This window comes from Sinocyclocheilus grahami, unplaced genomic scaffold, assembly GCF_001515645.1.
Source record: "Sinocyclocheilus grahami isolate Dianchi unplaced genomic scaffold, SAMN03320097.WGS_v1.1 scaffold19.1, whole genome shotgun sequence".
Taxonomy (NCBI): domain Eukaryota; kingdom Metazoa; phylum Chordata; class Actinopteri; order Cypriniformes; family Cyprinidae; genus Sinocyclocheilus; species Sinocyclocheilus grahami.
Genome location: NW_015505198.1, coordinates 1,991,575 through 2,011,992, shown reverse-complemented (window position 1 = coordinate 2,011,992; position 20,418 = coordinate 1,991,575). Strand labels below are relative to the sequence as shown.

Below are 20,418 nucleotides of genomic sequence, written 5' to 3'. Positions count from 1 at the left end.
GAAGACCCACTTCGGTGGTGGTGCGGGATGTCCAGGTGCTTTCCGAAATTCTGTTGTCTTGCTTTTCGTTTTCTCTGCGTGCCTGCGACTTCAGTTCCTGCAGAGCGCATTTTTTCAAGTGCAGGAATTGTTAATCGCCTCAGGTTCTGTCTTTCTTTTGTTCGTTTTGTTTTTAGATGATATAGTCTACATGATGAAGTATGTTTTTAAAAGCCGTTTTAATGCTATTCCTTGATAAAATTTCCTATAGTTTTTGACTTGTGTTTAATATGTTGACTAACGTTATATGAAGATGAAGAATTCTGTCAGGCTATTGATTGATTTTCCATTGTTCTGCATTTCCCCAGCTGATTTTAATAAATAAGCATTGGCTGACGTTGAGCGTGTGCTCTTCTTTTTTTTCTCTTTTTAACGACCACCTAAAATTAAATTATGATAATGCGAGGTAAGTGTACGGCATAATTGTGACCTATTTTTTTAGCGGAATTCATTGAGGCATTTGACAGTGTGATTCATAGATTAAGTATTTCAAATGTAGGCTATAATATACACGCACGCACAAAGTTTTTTTTTCTTAATATCTTTTGGGGGTTTCTTGCTTTTAGACTAGTCGACTAGTCGGATACAAAACTTCCATTTAAACAACAGTCAAATTAGTCGCTGCGCACATCCCTACTTAAAAACAGATGCAAATGATAAACTTTTTGTGAAGACGCGGTAGTGGCCTAATCGGGCAAGTGACAAATCCGTCAACTGGGCCATCGGGCATTCCTTATTGTCGAGCCCTGAAGACGTAGATGAGTTTGTTTCCTCTTCAGAATAGATTTGGACAAATTAAGCATTACATCACTTGCTCACCAATGAATCCTCTGTAGTGAATGGGTGCCGTTAGAATGAGAGTCCAAACAGCTGATAAGAAGAATCCACAAGTAATTCACACAAGTAAAAATCTTGCAGTTAGTTAATGACACCCATGCACTGCGGAAGGGCCATTGGTGAGCAACCGATTAAATGCCAAATAAAACAAACTTTGCTGGCCTGATGGTGAGTACATTTTCTGAAATTTTTCATGTTATTATTAAATTATTATATATTTATGAACATAAGTTTTTATTATCATTAGAATACTGAAAAATAGAAAATATAGAAATCTGGAACTTTCTGGTCCCAAAATACACGTGGCATATACAAAATGACATTTTAATCAAACCTTTCCTTCAGGATTGGGGAGCTATAAAAGGTGGTCAAATGAGTCCAGATGTGCAAGACTTTCTAAGGTCAGTGGATAAGTTCAACTGTACCCTATCTTCAGTGATGAGGAGCATGGATGAAAAGTTTAAGCTTCATAACATCCCATCAGCCCCTGACCTGAGTCATATACAGAAAGCTGAAGACTACAGTAATGCAGGTAAAATGTTGAATATGGGGAAAAGAGAAATAAATCATAAATCCACTTTATTTGATGTCAAAGTAATAATATTTGGGAGAGGCAGAGGGCTTAACACGTTTTCCAATTGTATATAAAATGTACATAATATTTATAGGAATTATCCCAAGGTCACATTTGATTTGATGCACAGAAATAACATATTTCACGTTTAATAACCATAAAAATGCATAACACACACAAAAATTACAAGCCAGTCCTAAACTTTAGTTGTTATTATTCTCTTTTTGGTTTTGGCATTAAGCTAATAACTCAGAGCTGGTAGAAAGTCTGGAAACAGTGCTGTTACACTGGGCCAAGCAGATAGAGCAAGTGCTTACAGAGAGTGAGCGCATTAGGAAAGAATCAGATGATATTGGACCCTCAGCAGAGCTGGCACACTGGAAGCGCAGAATGATCACCTTCAGCAGGTACCATGCCATCCAGCAGTGTTTTTTCTGCAGTAATAACATACACAATTGGTATTTAATTTAGTGTTTATACATATAAATATACAATTCACTGTGTATTAATGTTTTCTCAGCCTCTTGGATGAAATCAAGGACCCCTATGTGAAGATGATCATTGGTATATTGAATGCGGCCAAGTCGAAGACACTGAGTAAATGGAGAGAACTGGTCAGTTAAGTAGATGTTTTGTTGTGCTTTGTATTTTCATGCTTTTTAATACATATTACATGAAGAAATGCCACATTTTAAAATCAAAAAGAAAAAAGTAAGTAAGTATGTTTCGCATTTAGAGAATATTTTAAGGCCATCAACATTTGTTGTATTAGACATTATTTTAAGATTTACCTCCAAATTTTGCTTAATAAATCTCACTCATTAATGTGATCCTGTCTGGTCACAATGATTTTTGTTTTTAAATTAATATAAAAAATATTAATATAATAAATTCAGTACAGTGAATATGCAGGATTAATAAATAATGTAAATTTTCATAACCTATTTTTTTACATTACAATAAAAAACAATGAGTTTTATGTGTTACTGGATAAGAATTTTTAATTGTTAAATTAAATTGTTAAAGGAGACATATTATGCCCCTTTTACAATATGTAATATAAATCTCTGGTGTCCCCAGAATGTGTCTGTGAAGTTTCAGCTCAAAATACCCCACAGATCATTTATTATATCATTTTGAAAATGCCCATTTTGAGTGGAAGCAGAAACATGCTGTTTTTCGTGCCTGTCTCTTTAAATTAGGGATGCACCGATACTGATATCACAACATGTGATATGTGCCATATTCAGACAAAGAAACACTGACAGCAGAACAACAGACAGCAGAAAGGAGTTAAGGATGTCTACTACGAAGTATATGTATGCAATGAATATAATGTTAAACATTCAGTATTAACGCCTGTATAGCTGATGTGTGCAAGCTGATAAACAAAGCACGCGGAGTGGATTGAGCGCGCGGCAGCGCAGATGCGCGAGTTTGTCGAGTGAATATACCTTTCTCACAGACATCACTGGAAAGTTTGTAGTTCGGTCGGATATGTCATAAACAAGTAAAACAATGCACAAGTTACTTAACGGTAGAGAGAGAGAGAGAAAGAGAGAGAGAGAGCACGCACTTCTGTTGTGTGATCTTTGATGTTCACTCACTTAGCACACGCATCATTTGAATTAAAACTAAATCGTAAAAATAAGACCATTTATAGGGGCATTCACTATAAACATAATTTATTTTCAATCTTAGGCATACACGACTTTCTGGCGAAAGTTAATCTAGCAGCCTGTGTGAAATGCGCTAGGCTGTACTATTCTGCATCAGTACAAATACGTGCATGCGTTGCGCGTGTTTTGCTTACTTGAGTGTTTCTGCATTATATGAGTGACTTTGGAATATAAATCGCAGCACGTTTCAAATGGAAAAAAAACTTGACTTCTATTTTTGCAAATATGACAGTTAGGAGATTTATAACGAGTGGTTATTTGCATTATTACAGCAAAGCGCGTGATTACAGTACTGAGCCGCTGCAATGGAGCAGCTCTAATGCTATTAAATTAAAGATGATGTACCACAGAGCAAGTAACACAAACTTGTAAAATACATTTTAGTGGCCATAATTAAGTATGAAAATAGTCGAAGGATATAGAATCAAACCAAAAATTATTCAAAGACCAGATATAATTTTTGATATTTTTTTAGTGGGTGCAGGACACTATAGTTCATTTATGTAAGTGAGGACAGCAAAATAAAGTAAACTGTGATAAATTATACCCAAAAATTCTTCATACAGTGAACTACCAGTAAAACTGATAAAAAATTTGGGACCAAAAATTCAGACAAAAAAATTGAAGTTCAGGTTTGTATGAAGCTGGGTGACAGCATGCCCAGGAGACTGCAGGCTGTCATTAAGGCTAAGGGTTGCCCGACTAAGTATTGATAGTTGTGTAAATACTGTCATACTAACAGCTGTCTGAATAATTTTTGGTTGATTGTAATCCATTACATACCTTTCTATCAAAGTTATCTAACATTATCAAGCTGAATTTGTTCTGACACAGTTTAACTCTGAGTTCTTGTCATATTTTATTACCATTTTCTAAACTATAGCAAATAAACTGAAAATGTTGAAGGTGTCTGAATAAATTTTGTTTTGACTGTATCTATTTGATAAATGAAGTTAACCAACTAACATTATACGTACTCTTGGTTTCTGTACCCAAAATTAAAAAAATTGACAAATGCAATAAAAATATTGGTATCGGCACTCGGTATCGGCAAGTACCAAAAATAAAAGTATCGGTATCGGGCGAATACTGGAAAAAGTGGTATCGGTGCATCCCTACTTTAAATGCAAATGAGCTGCTGCTCCCTGCCCCCTTTCCCAGCTTTTCCAGCTATTGAGATGTGCCATTACAGCTCATACCTGCTAAAAACATCTGCTTTGGTTCTGATTATCATGTTTATTGTGTTGAAATCATGCGTTTCAAACCATATTAGTTTAAACTTCTTATATACGGTTTTCTGAGTGCACATGGACAGAAAGCGGCTGTCACAGCATGTGAGTACTAAACTAAGTTCTCATTCACACACAAGTTTACGTTAAAAACACACATGAGTTACAAAAACAGTCGGTTATGTCTGTGAAGGTAAACAGCTGGGAAATTAATCGCCTATTTATTTTACATCTGTGTGGCAGCAGCAATATACAGTAAATAAATCTGCTTCTCTAAGGCTGGGACTCTAAATAGTGTTCTGTGCTCGTCTGTGCAGCCAAAGACAACAGTTAGCATGTTTTGCTCAAACTTTCGCCATGGCATTAGAACTGGTACACCGTTGTCGCTTGCGAAATCAAAATGACGGCGCTGTGGGTGGAAACTTACAGATTAAGGGGCGGTAATATTATAATGAGATCCCTTTGCCACGTCACCAAGGGAGCAAAATCAGACGCGCTTGTTTTCTCAGACGCTTGCAGAAAAAGGCTTACCAAAACAAAGTTACTGGGTTAATCTTTTTCCCTTTTCCTTGGTTGGTAGATGCACCGGGGACCTGATTATAGCACTTAAAACCTGGAAAAGTCTGATTTTCATGATATGTCACCTTAAATAATAGATTGACATTTTGTTTGTATATTGCTGTTTTCTATCTTCAGGATGCAAGTATTACGGTTGTGGCCAATGAAGCTAAAGATAATGTGAAATATCTATCAACTCTGGACAAGTTTTTTGAACTTTTGGAAAAAAGCACTCCAGTAAGTTCCAAAATTGTATATGTTTTTCAGTAAAAACCGTTACATAACCAAGAGTGCCATTTATGGGTCACTTTAAGTGTCACAGTTTGAGTATTATGTAATTTTAAAACATAAGGAGTTGTGATGGACTGCTTATAATACAGGTGCATCTCAATAAATTAGAATGTCATGATGTTTGTGGCTTACCCTCCTTGTGAAGGGTGTCAATGATTGTCTTCTGGACAACTGTCAGATCAGCAGTCTTCCCCATGATTGTGTAGCCTAGTGAACCAAACTGAGAGACCATTTTGAAGGCTCAGGAAACCTTTGCAGGTGTTTTCAGTTGATTAACTGATTGACATGTCACCATATTCTAATTTGTTGAGATAGTGAATTGGTGGGTTTTTGTTAAATGTGAGCCAAAATCATCACAATTAAAAGAACCAAAGACTTAAACTACTTCAGTCTGTGTGCATTGACTTAATTTAATACACGAGTTTCACAATTTGAGTTGAATTACTGAAATAAATGAACTTTTCCACGACATTCTAATTTATTGAGATGCACCTGTATATTGTCTCTTTTGCGCAAGTTGCATTGGAATATTTCATGTGTAGATATTTGTATTGTTTGTTTCAGACCACCATGCTGAATCAAATTCCCAAACTGATGAACAGCATACACATGATTCAGCGTGTGTCTCAATATTACAACACCTCTGAACACATGACATCGCTCTTTGTGAAGGTCACTAATCAAATGGTGACCACCAGCAAGGCTTATCTCTGCCAAGGGGTGATGAAAATCTGGGACTTGGACAGGTTGGTCTTATGTGAGATGCTGAACTTCATTTCTAAATTTAAATAGACAAAATACATTGGTCTGTGTTCGCATTTAGGAAGGAACTGCTTCAGCGGATGAAAGAATGTATTCAGCTGAACCAGGAGTACCAGCAATGCTTCCACCGAATGAAAGAGAAATTACAGGAGAACCCTCTTGAACGGCAATTTGAATTGAGGTCTGTAAACCATAGCATTAAAGTCAACTTAAGATCAAAATTTAACCCTATATTTACTTTCTTAACTCAGCTCTGCTTTGTCGTACCATCAGTGAAAATTACATATTCGGAAAGTTTGATACATTCTGCAAACGTCTGGAGAAGATAACAGACATGGCCACAACTCTTGAAGATTTTTCAAGCCTGCAGTTTATGAAAGTTGAAGGTGTTGATAAAATATACATGCGCTATCAAACGATTGTTTCCAGCATCAAATCCAAGACCTACAATGTGCTTGACCACCGCAAATTAGAGGTAAGGTCTCTTATGACTGTGTATATTTTGATTTAGTTAAGTGTTTTTTTTTAGACGTGATCCATCTCTCATATGACATGATTTTTTTTTAGTTTGACAATGACTACACTGAGTTCAGAAGACAAATCCAGGGCTTATATCAGTCTCTTGATGCACTGATTGACACTTGGCTTCAACGTCCGCTCATTGTAAGGCCCTTTTAGTCAAGTGAAAGATTTATATTATTAAGTGAACATTTGAATGACTGATCCATTCATTGCAGCTCATGACCAATAGATTACATACATTTTCAGTGTATTCCTCCTACATTGAAAGGAAATGTATTTACTGCCCCCACAGACTCATCAGGTCCTTGACCTGCTGTCCAAATTTGAGAACGGTGTGGGCAGACAAATGGACCTCACCCAAAAGTATATGGTAGTTCTGCAAAGGTATGAATGTGACCTTGAGTTTGTGCGCAAACTCTACCAACGAGAGAAGAACAATCCCTCTTCTGCTCAATTCAAGACTCCTGTAAGTTTCCTGTTGAGTGATCACCAAAGTGCTCAACTCTATTTCATATTTAAATCCTTTCATAAAGAATGCAAACATGAACAATTTACACATATTCAGAATATCCAACACAAAAAAACACTGGGACTACTGTGACTGTTTATTACTGGGACTAAAAATTGTTTTACATTTTCTTTTGCAGTTGGCTAGTAAAATTCAGTGGTCACAAAATCTATTTAAAAAAATTCATTTGCCAATGCAGATCCTAAAAGACAAATTGGACATTATGCAGGTAATTTACAGACAAAATTGTCACATCTCATTAGTAGATTAACACAGTTTATTTGAATTTTAATGAAATTTGAGCCTGAAAAGCACCTTTTAAGAAACTTGTCTTGACTTTAAGATGCCAGAGAGGAGGAAGATTATTCAGGCATACAACAAACTTGCTGCCGTGCTGCTGGAGTATGAAATGATACATCACAAAGCTTGGGTTGATGGTGTGGAACTGGGACTATATGGTCTCAAATCTTCACTGCTGACTAGACACCCAGAAACCAAGGTTAGCAAGTTTATATCACTTCAAAACAGAATTTCAAAAGACATTATTCTTTGGCAAAATGGAACATTACATTTTAAAACAGTTAAAATTACTACAAATTCTAATTTTTAATCTGTTATTATTTATAAAAACCCAAACTATATACTCATAAAATCATAAAACATTTAAGAAATATATTTTATTTTATTTTATTTGATCATTGAATCCTCCATTATTTGTGGATAGGTGTTCTATGTGAATCTTGACCCTCTAGTCCTGGAAGTTTTGCAAGAGGCAAAAAACATGTATACATTAGGTGCTAATGTACCTGATGTTATCTACAACATGGCTGCCAAAGAACCTCAGCTGAAGGAGTATCGTACCAAGTGAGTGCATAAAATATGTACCATTCATTAAAGGAATAGTTCAGCCAAAAATGTTAAAGTTTGTTTCTTCATCAGAACTGATTTGGAGAAATTTAGCATTACATCACTTGCTCACCAGTGAATGGGTGCTGTCAGAATGAGAGTCCAAACAGCTGATAAAAACACTGCAACAAGTGATCCACATGACTCCAGTCTATATGTCATTTAACATCTTGTGAAATGAAAAGTTGTGTTTATAATAAACAAATCTGTCATTAAGATGTTTTAACTTCAAACAAGTCCTCTAACCCAGTGTTTCCCAACCTTTTTTTAGTCGCGGCACCCTTTGGAAATTTTAACAAACTTGTGGCACCCTACAAAATTAATTTTGTCACAATATTTGAATTTCTAACTTCGATATGATAATTTGAAAAGTACAGATATTCGGTACAACAGGGAAGAACTGCAGAATATAATGTCATACAGATATTTTTAATATTATTAAAAAATGTTGTCCATCAATGGTGGCAATCAGTAGGCTAATTTCTAATGAAGAGACCAATTTATATGACACATTTTAATGTAGGCTTTTATACATATGTAAACATTATTTAATTAGCATTATAACTAGCTATCTCACAAATTTTTGCTCACTAATGTTTTTTTTATTTTACAGTGGGGTAATTTTGGTGCAGTAGCACGCGATAGCTTGATTTCAAACTTTGAATTGAATAAAAAAATGACAAGTAAGCAGTCAGTAATAAAATAAGAACAAATAAAGAAATTAATAATGACCGCACAAATAAAAAAAAAAAACGACAGGCCTTCGAATTAAATAAATTGCTTTTTAATTTTTCAGGTAGGTCTAACAGTAGGGTTAAGATATTTAACTTTTGTTTTTATTTTTTTACCAATTATCCAAATAATGTTTAGTCCTAGAAAGCTATTATTATCAGAACACGTGAGCATAACATAGCGGTTAACAGATCAATGAATGAGAGGGCAGCGTTACCAGAGTTGCCCATATACCACACCATGTTACAACACAGTAGGGCTATTGCAGACAGAAACAATACTGTACTACTTCGATGTTTCCTGTCGGCTCAATTTTTGAGTGACCTTTGCTGTTCCGATGAGCATGAACGTTATACGAGTGGAGCGACTGAGCGGAGCACACACGCATAGAGCGGGATATTATGCAGAGTGTCACACCACGTGAAAGTGAAACCTGAGCGGTGAACACATTTTCGGCAGCCGAAATTTTGGTGCATCTCTAATTATTGGCGACACAGAAATGGATATTATATAATAGATGCTTTTTTTTAAACATTTTAGCAATTTAAAAATATAAAAAAATGATTTTTTACACGGCAACCCTGCTCTCGACAGACGGCACCCCGTTTGGGAAACACTGCTCTAACCATAATATTGCTTTCTTCAGCAATATTGAAATGTCTTGTCTGAATTAGGCAAGAAATATGCACAGATCAAGCACCATTTACAAGCAAAAACAGTGCTAAATAAATATGTTGGTGGAATTTGATGTGAGAGGACAACAGAGGATGGACTGTCACTGGAGAAAGTGTTTTTATGGATATTTTTGACAGAAGTGAAGGTTTAAATTTAAAGTGGATTATTGTGATGTTTTTGTTAGCTGTTTGGACTCTCATTCTGACGGCACCCATTCACTGCAGAGGATCCAATGGTGAGCAATGTAATGCTACATTTCTCCAAATTTGTTTCAATGAAGAAAAAAGACAAGAAAACATCTACATTTCGGATATCCTGGGCGTGTACATTTTGAGCAAATTTTCATTTTTGAGTGAACTACTCCTTTAAAATTACAGTGATCATGCTAAACCAGTAATTTTTTTACCTTATTTATGCAATATTGTATAAAGCAGTGCTATTTCTGTGGCATGTATAGTCACTGCCTATGAAGTGTTTCAAATCAGATTCTATGATGGTTAGGATCAATGTTATCATTAGACAGCAAGACATCCTACTCATGAACAAACAGGCATAAATTATTGATCTAAATTGAAATATAAGGTTAATACATACAGTACATTAATATCACTGCTCTCAGATTACAGGAGATGCTAAGCAACTTTGATGCAGTAGTCAAGAGGATACCCAGTGTGCTACAGTCCCCAATGAAGCCCTTCATCAGATATGTGGAGACTGCTCTCTACCCTGGACTGACTATTCTCTCATGGACTTCCCTCAATATTGACCATTGTAAAAACAAAAACAAAAAGAAACCTTTTATCTTTAATGCTGTTTTTGGTTTGCAAATGTTTACAAGGGCCCCAAAAAAGTATTTGGACACTGAAGTCACACTTTAAAAATCTGAATTTCATTGTAAACAAAATATTAATATCATTCCACTAAATAATGTTTGTGTTTATAGAATGACATTAAGTGACCTACTGTAGAGTGTATTAACCTGCAGTGTTTATGTGGCCAGTGAGGAGTGTCTTAGAGTTTGGGAAATCTTTTGAAGTTAATTCTATTCAATGTTTAATCCTACCTTGGTACCTAAGTCTTTTCCCATTGTTTCTCAGTCATAGGCTGTGTGTACAAAGCACTGCAAGAGCTGGAGCAAGTAGTGAAGGTTGTTATGGATATTCTGGAATGTCGAATCGAGTGCACCTTAGAATCCATGGGTTCCACCAGTCTGCTGACACTGCCCAAAAATCAGCCAGTTACACCTGAGATGTTCCTCACCAATACAGAGACCACTATCAACACTGCAAGACAAACTATGAAGATGTGAGTGACACTTTCATTATCTTTTATCACAGACTAGTATGGTGTAAACAGCTATATTTAATTTGATGGCTACAAAGGCAGACTGTTCAAAAAGTTCCTCTGAAAATTTTGCTGAAAATGTACTTAACCTCAAGCCATCCAGCATGTAGATGAGTTTATGTAGTTAGCATTACATCACTTGCTCACCAATAGATCCTCTGCAGTGAATGGGTGCTATCAAAACAGCAGATAAAAACATCACAATAATCCACAAGTTTTTATCAGCTGTTTAAACTCTCATTCTGACAGCATTCACTGCAGAGAGAATCCATTGTTTTTTGATAGTATAGTATCAAAACATACTATTTAGTAGGGCTGCCCCCTACTAGGCGACTAATCATTAGTCGACTAGAAGAGGCTTGGTCGACCAAAATTTTATTAATCGCTTAGTCGCAGAAAAAAAAGGCGAAGTCACGCAGTCCGTGACAGGCAGATCGTTAACGGCTGGTCTATGTGGTGATACAGTACATCGGGCAGGACATCCAAATGCTCACCTATTATCAACCTCAAATATGACTTATCTTAAATATGTAAGTATTAGCAACTTTACATGGCCACTCAATCTAATGTTTACCTAGAGTGTGATGTGGAGTGTGGAAGCTGAACAGTAGCTCACTGCAGGACAGATGGAGGCGCTTTTGTAAAATAATGAAAGCAAACAGGATGCGCTTTCTGCCGTCTCGGTCTCTGTGAACTCGAGCGCAAAACTCCGTGTATATCTTTGCCTTACAGACATTAAAAATATAGCTGTAAAAAAAATATAGCTCTATCTATAGAGAGTGAAATGTCTACTTTCAAATGAACCAATTCAAATGGAAAACAAATATTCTCAGATTATGTAATCCGTATGAAACATGCATACAGGTGCATCATACTGTGGAGATGACAAGTCAGTTGTGTCGCCGACTTCATCTCTTAAACCGAAAACAAAGAAAGCACTAGTTTATCAACAAGTTATTAAAATGTTAATGCAGTCTCCTTACTGTTTTTCCCTGGCACATTCATAATAATTTTTTCTGCCGGTGCGCTGTGGCAAGCTTTACGCGTGCGCTTGAGCGCATATTAGGCTATGTAGGCAATTAAAGGTTCATTATAATGATTTAAATGGTTTATTAATAAACATAAGAATAGTCGACTAATGCTTAAAATTAACGACTACTAGTCGACCAGAAAAATCCTTGGTCGAGGGGAGCCCTACTATATAGTATATAGCAGTGGTTCTCAAAGTGTGGTATGAGTACCACTAGTGGTACTCAGGCTCCCTTTAGTGGTACGCAGAGGAATCACTAAATTAAATATAAATGAATGTTAAAACACAATACATTTCAATTTAATCTTTATTTATTATTTTTTTACATTTAGGTACAGTACAGTTTTTATTTAACTTTTAGGTCATTTTAATTTAATCATTATTTATAGTTATAGTTTATTATTTACCTGTATGTAAGCACAGTGCAGTGTTAATGTTCAAACTATGTATTTACAATGTTAAAGTGGCTGACAAAATTCAGCCTATAATATTCCTATAATATAGGAAACTGCCTCATTTTTAAACTGTCCAGAGCTGTAGCTGAATAGGTAGGCCTACTACGCTACTGTATTTTAATGTTGGTCATTATGGTGGTACTTGGAGAGCCAAATATTTTCTGAGGTAATACTTGGCATACAAAGTTTGAGAACCACTGGTATATAGTATCCTGACTGAGGTCCATAGTTAAATCTGATTTAAAATGGTAATTTGAGGATTCCTTTATTTTCATTCAAGTGCAAGCAAGCAGGTGGAGAGCTCAATGATGGAGATGGTTGAAGAACTGAAGAGAGTGCTGAAACCTTCAGAAAGGGTCAACTTGGAGGTGCTGTAAACATCAGTTATGAAGGCTTTATTGTTATTTATAATTATAAAACACTTTTTAGCACTTGATTAGATGGGTTGTAGCTCGTTATGTGTGATATTACTGCTATAAACGGTCACACTACACACAATAAGTATAGTTTTCTGAGAAAATCTTGATGTGTATGTTTAGAACTACAAATGTCTGCATCCTGATGCCAAGCAGAAAACACGTTGTCTATGCTGCCTGCCATGTGCTTTCTATATCATGATGGGACAGTTATGTCAGAAGAACACAGAGGCCCTGGTCAGAGGTATACATGCATTATGGAATCATGCATCAGAGTTTCATCTGAAAATCGAGAACCTTACTTGTATCACCTTTTTGAGTCATTCATTAATGTTGTGTTCTTTATTTGAAAGCTACCAAATGCTCTCTGGATTCTCTGTGGCGTCGGCTGCTTGTTGTGAGCTCCAAGTATCGTTCTTCATCTCAAAGTGAAGCTGCTGTTCAGTTTCCTCTTTTTAAAGTTTCTGTTGAGCTGGCCATTCCCAACATTGTCTTCAGACCAAGTTTCGAACAGATACAGGTAATGACGTGAAAACAACGAGCATAATATCAATATGTAAAGTATACTTGCACTTCTGTTCAAAGCTTTAGGGGTTCTATTCAAATAAACAGTTATTTTTTTACTTTCTTTTTGTCAAGAAATCCTGAAAAAAGTATCTTGATTTCCACAAGCTGTATACTTGCACTTCTGTTCAAAGCTTTAGGGGTTCTATTCAAATAAACAGTTATTTTTTGACTTTCTTTTTGTCAAGAAATCCTGAAAAAAGTATCTTGATTTCCACAAGCTGCACAACTGTTTTCCACATTGATAATAATAATAAGAAATGTTTCTTGAGCACCAAATCAGCATAGTATAATTATTTCTGAGGGATCATTTTACACTGAAGCCTGGAATAGTGACTGGTGAAAATTCTGCTTTTTTTATTGCAGGAATATTTCGTATTTTACAATACATTCCAACAAAAAACAGCTATTTTAAATTGTGATAATATTGTCCTGTTTTTACTTTTTGATCAAGTAAATACAGCCTTGGTGAGCACAAGCAAAGTCCCTTTCAAGGGAAGTCTTTTCACTCTTCGGCCATATTTGCCTCCGGGCAGCTCATCCAAGACCAAGTCCTGTCTAAATGAATTTGGGAATCCTGAAATCTCAATAACTGCCCGACTCACAATTTAATTACATATTTCAAATCACCATCAAAATCTGAAAGGAACTGCCCCATGAATGTTGTTTCTTATGCTCAAAGTGTTAAAAAAAGCGTATTTTTCAGGCTAGACCAGCCTATGCGCATGCATGGTTGTAAGCGCGAGTCTCCGGTTTATATCAGAACCGGAGCTTATAAAAGCTGCTGCAGTGACGCAGTGACTTTACCAATCAGCGATTGGCTCTTTCGTTTAGAATGCAGGACTATTCCACCATATTGCGTGTTGCAGTTTCTCCCATTCATAAGTATAGGAGTGAACCGTCTTTGTATTTCTATAGTCTTTGGCACAAGAGACTTCTTTCAAAATCATTACCAACCCCAAACCTTTTAACAGTTGTGTATACAGTATACTGTATATACATAAAACACAAGCACAGAATAATAAGATGTGTGAATAATAAGATGTGGTTTGATTGACACTCATAGGCCCAATCCCATTTCTACCCCTTAGCTCTTCCTCTTTCCCCTACCCCTCGTTTTTGCGCGTTCACGTGAAGGGGTAAGGGTGTCTCGATTCTCTTTTGGTTGGAGGGGTAGGGGTAAGGGGAAGAGCCAGATAGCCCTTCAAATTAAGATTTTTTTGGGACCACACTTCAAATGAAGGGGTATGAATTATCTCAGTGCTAACCGGCTACAGCGGCAACATGGCTGCCCGAGCGAACAAAAAGACACATAAATGTAAGCATTATTGGCATTAATAAAGATTTTAATGAAAAGTAATCATTTGTTTTGTTACATTCAATCGTGTGTTCATATATGGTCATGTTATTCAAATAAATTTTTGCAAAAAAAACGCAAAAATTTGCTAACGTCATATCATTACAGACTGCACGATATTGCCACAGCATATCTGATCAGGGCGATAACCACCATAGACATTGAGGGGGTCTAGTCTCCCCAATAATTAGAAATCGCTAAGCTTTTTTCTCAAATACCTATTGCCAATTCGAGAGAGAGAGAGAGCGAGCGCTTATGTGCGTCTCTCTTTACAATGAGTGAGTTTACTTCAAAAACAGCGATTTTATCCTCTCATTGCTGGAAAATATAATGTAGCGATTCAGTATTTAAACTGTTATTAATAAAAGTTGTGGGGCAGCGTTGACAAGTTTCTTTGCTTCTGGATGTGTGAGCTGCGCGATCTCCGATGTGTGTCAGTAAGCAGCGCATTAATATAGAATGGTTAGGCTCTAATGCACACCAGCACACCAGTAGCCTATAGGTGTATGTATTGTAGGAGCTAGATGACGTGTGACGGTATAGTAGTGGTGTCCCAATTCTTAGGGGAATATTTTCAACCCTACCCCTTGACACTCTGTTTCAAGGGACAAGGGGAAGGGGTATAAATTAGAATTGGGATTGGGTCTTAGTGTGTATTTATAAACCATCAGAAACGGACATCTTCATGTGTATACATATTTATATGAAGTAAATTCTAAAACTTTAGATTTATTCCTAATCACTCATTTGTCCTTGTTGTGCAGGGCATTCTCAATAAAGCTGTGAACATGGTGCTTTCAATGGCAAAGGATGTTCCACTCTGGAAATTTTCCCATGTCCAACAAGAACAACTGGAGGTAAGAGAATTAAAGGGGTGACCTGGGTTAAGTTAAGTTTAGCTTATCAATACAATGCCTCACAGACTTCCATTGTCCATGGAAAGTGCTTCAATGTACACTTGATTTTTGCTTGTTTTTACACCCTGATAGTTACAAAATTATCCTGTGGTAGTTACTGGCATGTGACAGATGTGTTCTGACCTTTATCAGAGGTTAGTTAGCTGTAGAAGTCTTGTGACTCCACAGGCAGAGCAGGCAGCAGCGCGTGAGCTTGGAGATGAGACTCTAGTCACTAAACCACTCGTGCTGAGGACTCTGGACAGACAGGTGACAGAACATAAGGATGTGAACAAGGCTTTGTCCCAGCTTGTCCCTGTGGTGTCCTCTCTCAAAGCAGATGCTGGGGACATCCTGAAAGGGTTGTCTCAATTTTCAGCCCTGTGGAAACAGGTATTTAGCAAAATCTCTGTCTCTCTCTCTCTATAGATATGTAGTGTGTCAGTAGGAAATATCAGTTTACGTTAATTTTGCCATTAATTGTAATAATCCAGTGAGATTTTTGTTTGCACATGGAGTCTGACAACAGCCAGTGCTCCACACAGAGATCTGATCTCATCAACATCCAGTCTGTCTGGAACAGAAACAGAACAATCTAAGTGTTACGTCTCCCTAATTATCTGGCGTCTAGGGTTTTTGGGAGGTAACACAAAACGTTTAATAAATAAGAAGATATTTAAGCTAAAACACTTTTCTCTGCTATGGAGGTGCAGTGTGTGCAATTAAGAAGCAGGCAGAGACAAAACTGAATATGAATTTTGCGTTTAGTAGAGAAATAAGTCAATATTACAAAGTTCCCAATAATAATATAAACAAACCCAAAATACCTTTGAAAAAACCCAACAAATATCTATTTACAAATTATATGCAAACGTAATGAGTTAAAGACAACAGAAGTGAGGGACAAGAGCGGTGCTAAAGAAAAGAAAAGAAAAGAATAAAACATAAACACTCTAACTAGCACCAAACAAAAGCAAGCTAAAGAAAATAACTTCTTCAGCGTAGAATGCCCCTAACTACACTGACTGACAAACATAAATACAGAAGTTGGCATCCGCTCATAAACTAGTGTGACAACTTAGACAACTTTACCCTGCGTGTAGTAAGACATGCTGCACTGGTCCCATCACTAAGTGTCGAAAAAGGACTTGAATAAGCTCGGGGAAAACCGAGAGTAAAGTCACAGCGTTAACACAGTTAAATAGCCACTGAAAAGTAAAGTTTCACAAGAGAAAACTCAAACACACAATAACTCAAATTCAGAAACAAAAACAGGAGCAAACACCAAAGAAAACGTGGGAGAGCAAACGCTCCTCCCGAACTTGCGTCACATCCGGGTCTTTATACGCGCCCACTAACGTCTGATTGGTCCTCAAAGCATTGTGTAAAATTGATGATTGACAGAAGCATGGTCCAATCACAGGTCCTGTGAGGTGAGAGTGAGAAAAAGGAGAAAACATCCCTCCCAGAACAATACATAAACAGAATAAATCCAGAAGAACTGTGGCAACATCTCAAATGGCGCTTTTCCACTGCATGGTACGGCACGGTATGGTTCACTTTTTGGGGGTTTTCCACTGGGTACAGTACCTGGTACCTGGTAATTTTTTTAGTACCACCTCGGTTGGGGTTCCAAGTGAACCGTACCGTTACCAAAATGTGACGTGTGAACTCTGCTGATCACGGATTGGCCGGAGAGAATCGTCACTACCTGCGTCACTGAACTTGTGACACAAACACAAAAGAACCGCCAGATTTAAATCAGCACAGCCAGCGAAGGATCGAACACAACTGTTTTGAACGAGCGCACCTTTTTTTAACAACCAAAAAGTTTTGTTGTCTGTTGCGGAAGAACAGACATTCCTCTCGTTGATAGCAGAGGAGCGGATCCAGCGAGAGCTTGATGGGGCGACACAGAATGAAAAAGTTTTTTTAGGAGTCGTGGTAGTAGAGGCGGCGCAACTATAACGACATGTGAATAATCCTGCCCACTCTAAAGCGGTACTGAACTGAAGTGGAAACGCAAACCGTGCCGAGCCGAACCGTGCCGTGCCGTACTGTGCCGTGCCGTACTGAGCCGTGCCGTGCCAAGCCGAGTCGTACCACTCAGTGGAAAAGCGCCAAAAGATGCTTCAAGAGACCCACATGCAAAGCTACCTGAAAAACTATGCACAAGTGCACCTAGGGCAAAAGCTGCTTTAAACGCAAAGGATGGTCACACCAAATGTTTTAATTTAGTTCATAGAAGTTAATTGATAAAGAAAATATATTTATGACATTATTTTTGACAGCATCCTCATTTTACAGCATTTTTACACAAGTGCCTAAAAGTTGTTAACAGTACTGTAGCTTTGCTACAGGTAGGTCTCTTGAAGCATCTTGGAGATGTTGCCACGGTTCTTCTGGATTTAGTCTGTCTCTTTTTGTTCTGTTTCTTCATGTCATTCCAGACAGACTGGATGATGATGAAATCAGATCTCTGTGTGGAGCACTGGCTGTTGTCAGACTACTTGTGCAAACACAAATCTCACTGGTTTATTACAATTAATGGTAAAATTAATGTTTGGAAATGTAAACTGATAATTCCTACTGACACACTACAGCAAAAGAAAGAAATAACTGACAGAACCATTTTTAGCTGGTGAAAATATTACTCTTCTCATAATTTTGGCCACCACTGTATATATATATTATAATATAATTATATTAAATATGTAAAAACTAATTATATATATGATTTAGGAGTGAAATATGATCCAGACATGTTTATGACAGGCACATACACATTGTGTAGCATCAGGACATCAAAATGTGTGACATTTCATGCTTTCCTCCAATCTAGGACCCAGCAGAACAGGTGAAAGTATTTTTGGAGACCAAACCATTATTGTCAGAATTCAGCGGCCAACTATCTCTGTATTCTGTACGTAATTTTTAAATAAGTCTTATGAAATTTGAAGATAACTGCAGTCTAACTAAGAGTGATCCTAAATTCCACTACATGTATTTGATTAGACATTTGAGACCCGGATTCAAGAGCTTCCTTCCACTTGTACTGTCTGCCCCATCCTCTACGAAACTGACTCCCTCAAACTGTCCCTCGTTCAAGAGTGTCGCACCTGGAAACGTGCATTTGGTGTGGCTCTAAACCAAAAGGCCTCTGTGGGCATGGCTGAGATTAGCTCTTTTGTGGATGGGGTGAGCAAGCAGCTGCAGAGGCCAATTTCTGACCTGGATGACGTGAGAGAAACCATGGGCGCCCTGCAAGAGATACGAGAAGCGGAGATACGGATAGAGACCACCAGAGGACCGGTGGAGGAATCATTCGCTCTGTTAAATCGCCATGAGCTGTTCTTCAATGATGGAAATGCGGAAAAGATTGATGGGGTTGTCTACGCTTGGAAGGAACTTAATGTGATGGTAAAAGACGTTTTTTGAGACCACATGAAATAGTATTAAAATACATGGTAGTTTATTCTCTTTATTTTTTCTACTTTGTCTCATCAAAGAAGTAGAGAATCACCTTTACCTTGTCTTCTTGGGATTTAGGTTTGTTTGTAAATGTATGTTGATCTGTTTTTAATTTGAAGGCAAAAGAAACACAGAATAAGCTTTTGGAAATTCAACCTCAAATGAAGGCTGAGCTTGTAGCTGGAGTTGAGGTCTTCCAGCAATCTGTAAAAACGTTCTATGCTGACTATGACAACAGGTTAATTTGCATATTAACTTCATGCAGTTTCTTACATACCTCTTAGTGATTATAGTGTCTTAATAAAGCTTCTGTTTTTGTGTTCAGTGGTCCTGGAGTAACAGGTTTGGCCCCACGTGAAGCCAGTGACAGGTTGCAAGTTTATCAGGCCAAGTTTGATGAACTGTGGAGGAAATTCGTCACCTTTTCTAGTGGAGAAGAACTGTTTGGCCTCCCTGTTACAGGTGCTTCTGTATTTCTTTTTACCTTGTTAATGTGGGTTTAGGTTCAGAAAGGACAGGGAAGATGCCATGTTTACTTTGATTTGAATGAAAATGAGGCTGTGAGGGACAGACATGTAATCTGGTCAACGGTTTATACTGCCTTATGGTTCTGGATGTAATGTTCAATTTTCTATTTGTCATTTTTGTCAACTGGAAATTTTGAATGTTTTGTCATCTAAATGATTGACACCAGGGTATACAACAGTACAACCCACTGTAAGATTTTAGTGTTTTTTTGAAAGTCACACAGTAATATTGTGAAATACTCTTACAATTTTAAATAATTTCTAAATTTTAAAATGTAATTTATTCCTGCGATGGCAAAGCACATGATCCTTCAGAAATCATTCTAATATGCTGATTTGGTGCTTAATAGACATTTTTTATTATCAGTGTTGAAAACAGAAAACAGCTGCTTAATGTTTTTTGTGGAACCGTTTCCCTTGATTCTTTGATGAATAGAATGTTCAAAAGGACAGAATTTGAAAAGAAAATAGAAATCTGTTGTAACATTCTAAATGTCTTTTTTGCCTCTTGCTGAATTTCATGCATCCTTGCTGAATGAAAGTATTAATTTCTTTCTTTTTTCTCCTTTCAGAATATCCTGATCTTCACAGAATCAAACGAGAGCTCAACCTTTTGTCCAAGCTGTACAGCCTCTACAATTCTGTGATTGACAGCGTTTCTGGCTACTACGACATACTATGGGCTGACCTCAATATAGAAAAGATAAACAGTGAACTGCTGGATTTTCAGAATAGGTTTTTATGATTTTACCTTTCTAACTAATCTAATTAATAAATATTTTATATTGAATGACGTAAATTTGAGTGCATATTTTGTAATTCTTTTCAAGGATCCGTAAGCTGCCTGGGGCCCTGAAGGAGTGGCAAGCTTTTAATGACCTGAAAAAGACCATTGATGACTTTAATGAAACCTGTCCTCTACTCTACATGATGGCAAATAAGGTGATGTTAAGCAAGCATCTGTTCATTCACACATATTGCATTTATACTAGGGGTGTAACGATTCACTCGTTTTATCGATGCATCGATTACAAACCCTGACGATG

At 37.1% G+C, this 20,418-nt stretch overlaps 1 protein-coding gene across 1 annotated transcript in view; it reads left to right on the top strand.

Annotated features, from left to right (window-relative positions):
- Positions 1-20,418, top strand: part of LOC107555322 (dynein heavy chain 5, axonemal-like) — a 75,527-nt gene that overhangs the window by 9,674 nt on the left and 45,435 nt on the right. The window contains exons 8-32 of the mRNA XM_016238083.1: positions 1,222-1,408; positions 1,692-1,857; positions 1,971-2,064; positions 5,055-5,153; positions 5,772-5,953; positions 6,031-6,150; positions 6,243-6,444; positions 6,537-6,632; positions 6,784-6,957; positions 7,139-7,228; positions 7,343-7,498; positions 7,724-7,863; positions 9,932-10,083; positions 10,410-10,617; positions 12,422-12,509; positions 12,681-12,801; positions 12,911-13,077; positions 15,243-15,335; positions 15,564-15,767; positions 18,217-18,297; positions 18,390-18,794; positions 18,965-19,083; positions 19,171-19,307; positions 19,945-20,107; positions 20,203-20,314. Coding sequence (XP_016093569.1) covers positions 1,222-1,408; positions 1,692-1,857; positions 1,971-2,064; positions 5,055-5,153; positions 5,772-5,953; positions 6,031-6,150; positions 6,243-6,444; positions 6,537-6,632; positions 6,784-6,957; positions 7,139-7,228; positions 7,343-7,498; positions 7,724-7,863; positions 9,932-10,083; positions 10,410-10,617; positions 12,422-12,509; positions 12,681-12,801; positions 12,911-13,077; positions 15,243-15,335; positions 15,564-15,767; positions 18,217-18,297; positions 18,390-18,794; positions 18,965-19,083; positions 19,171-19,307; positions 19,945-20,107; positions 20,203-20,314 — 3,756 coding nt within the window. The remainder of the gene's footprint in view (positions 1-1,221; positions 1,409-1,691; positions 1,858-1,970; positions 2,065-5,054; positions 5,154-5,771; positions 5,954-6,030; positions 6,151-6,242; positions 6,445-6,536; positions 6,633-6,783; positions 6,958-7,138; positions 7,229-7,342; positions 7,499-7,723; positions 7,864-9,931; positions 10,084-10,409; positions 10,618-12,421; positions 12,510-12,680; positions 12,802-12,910; positions 13,078-15,242; positions 15,336-15,563; positions 15,768-18,216; positions 18,298-18,389; positions 18,795-18,964; positions 19,084-19,170; positions 19,308-19,944; positions 20,108-20,202; positions 20,315-20,418) is intronic.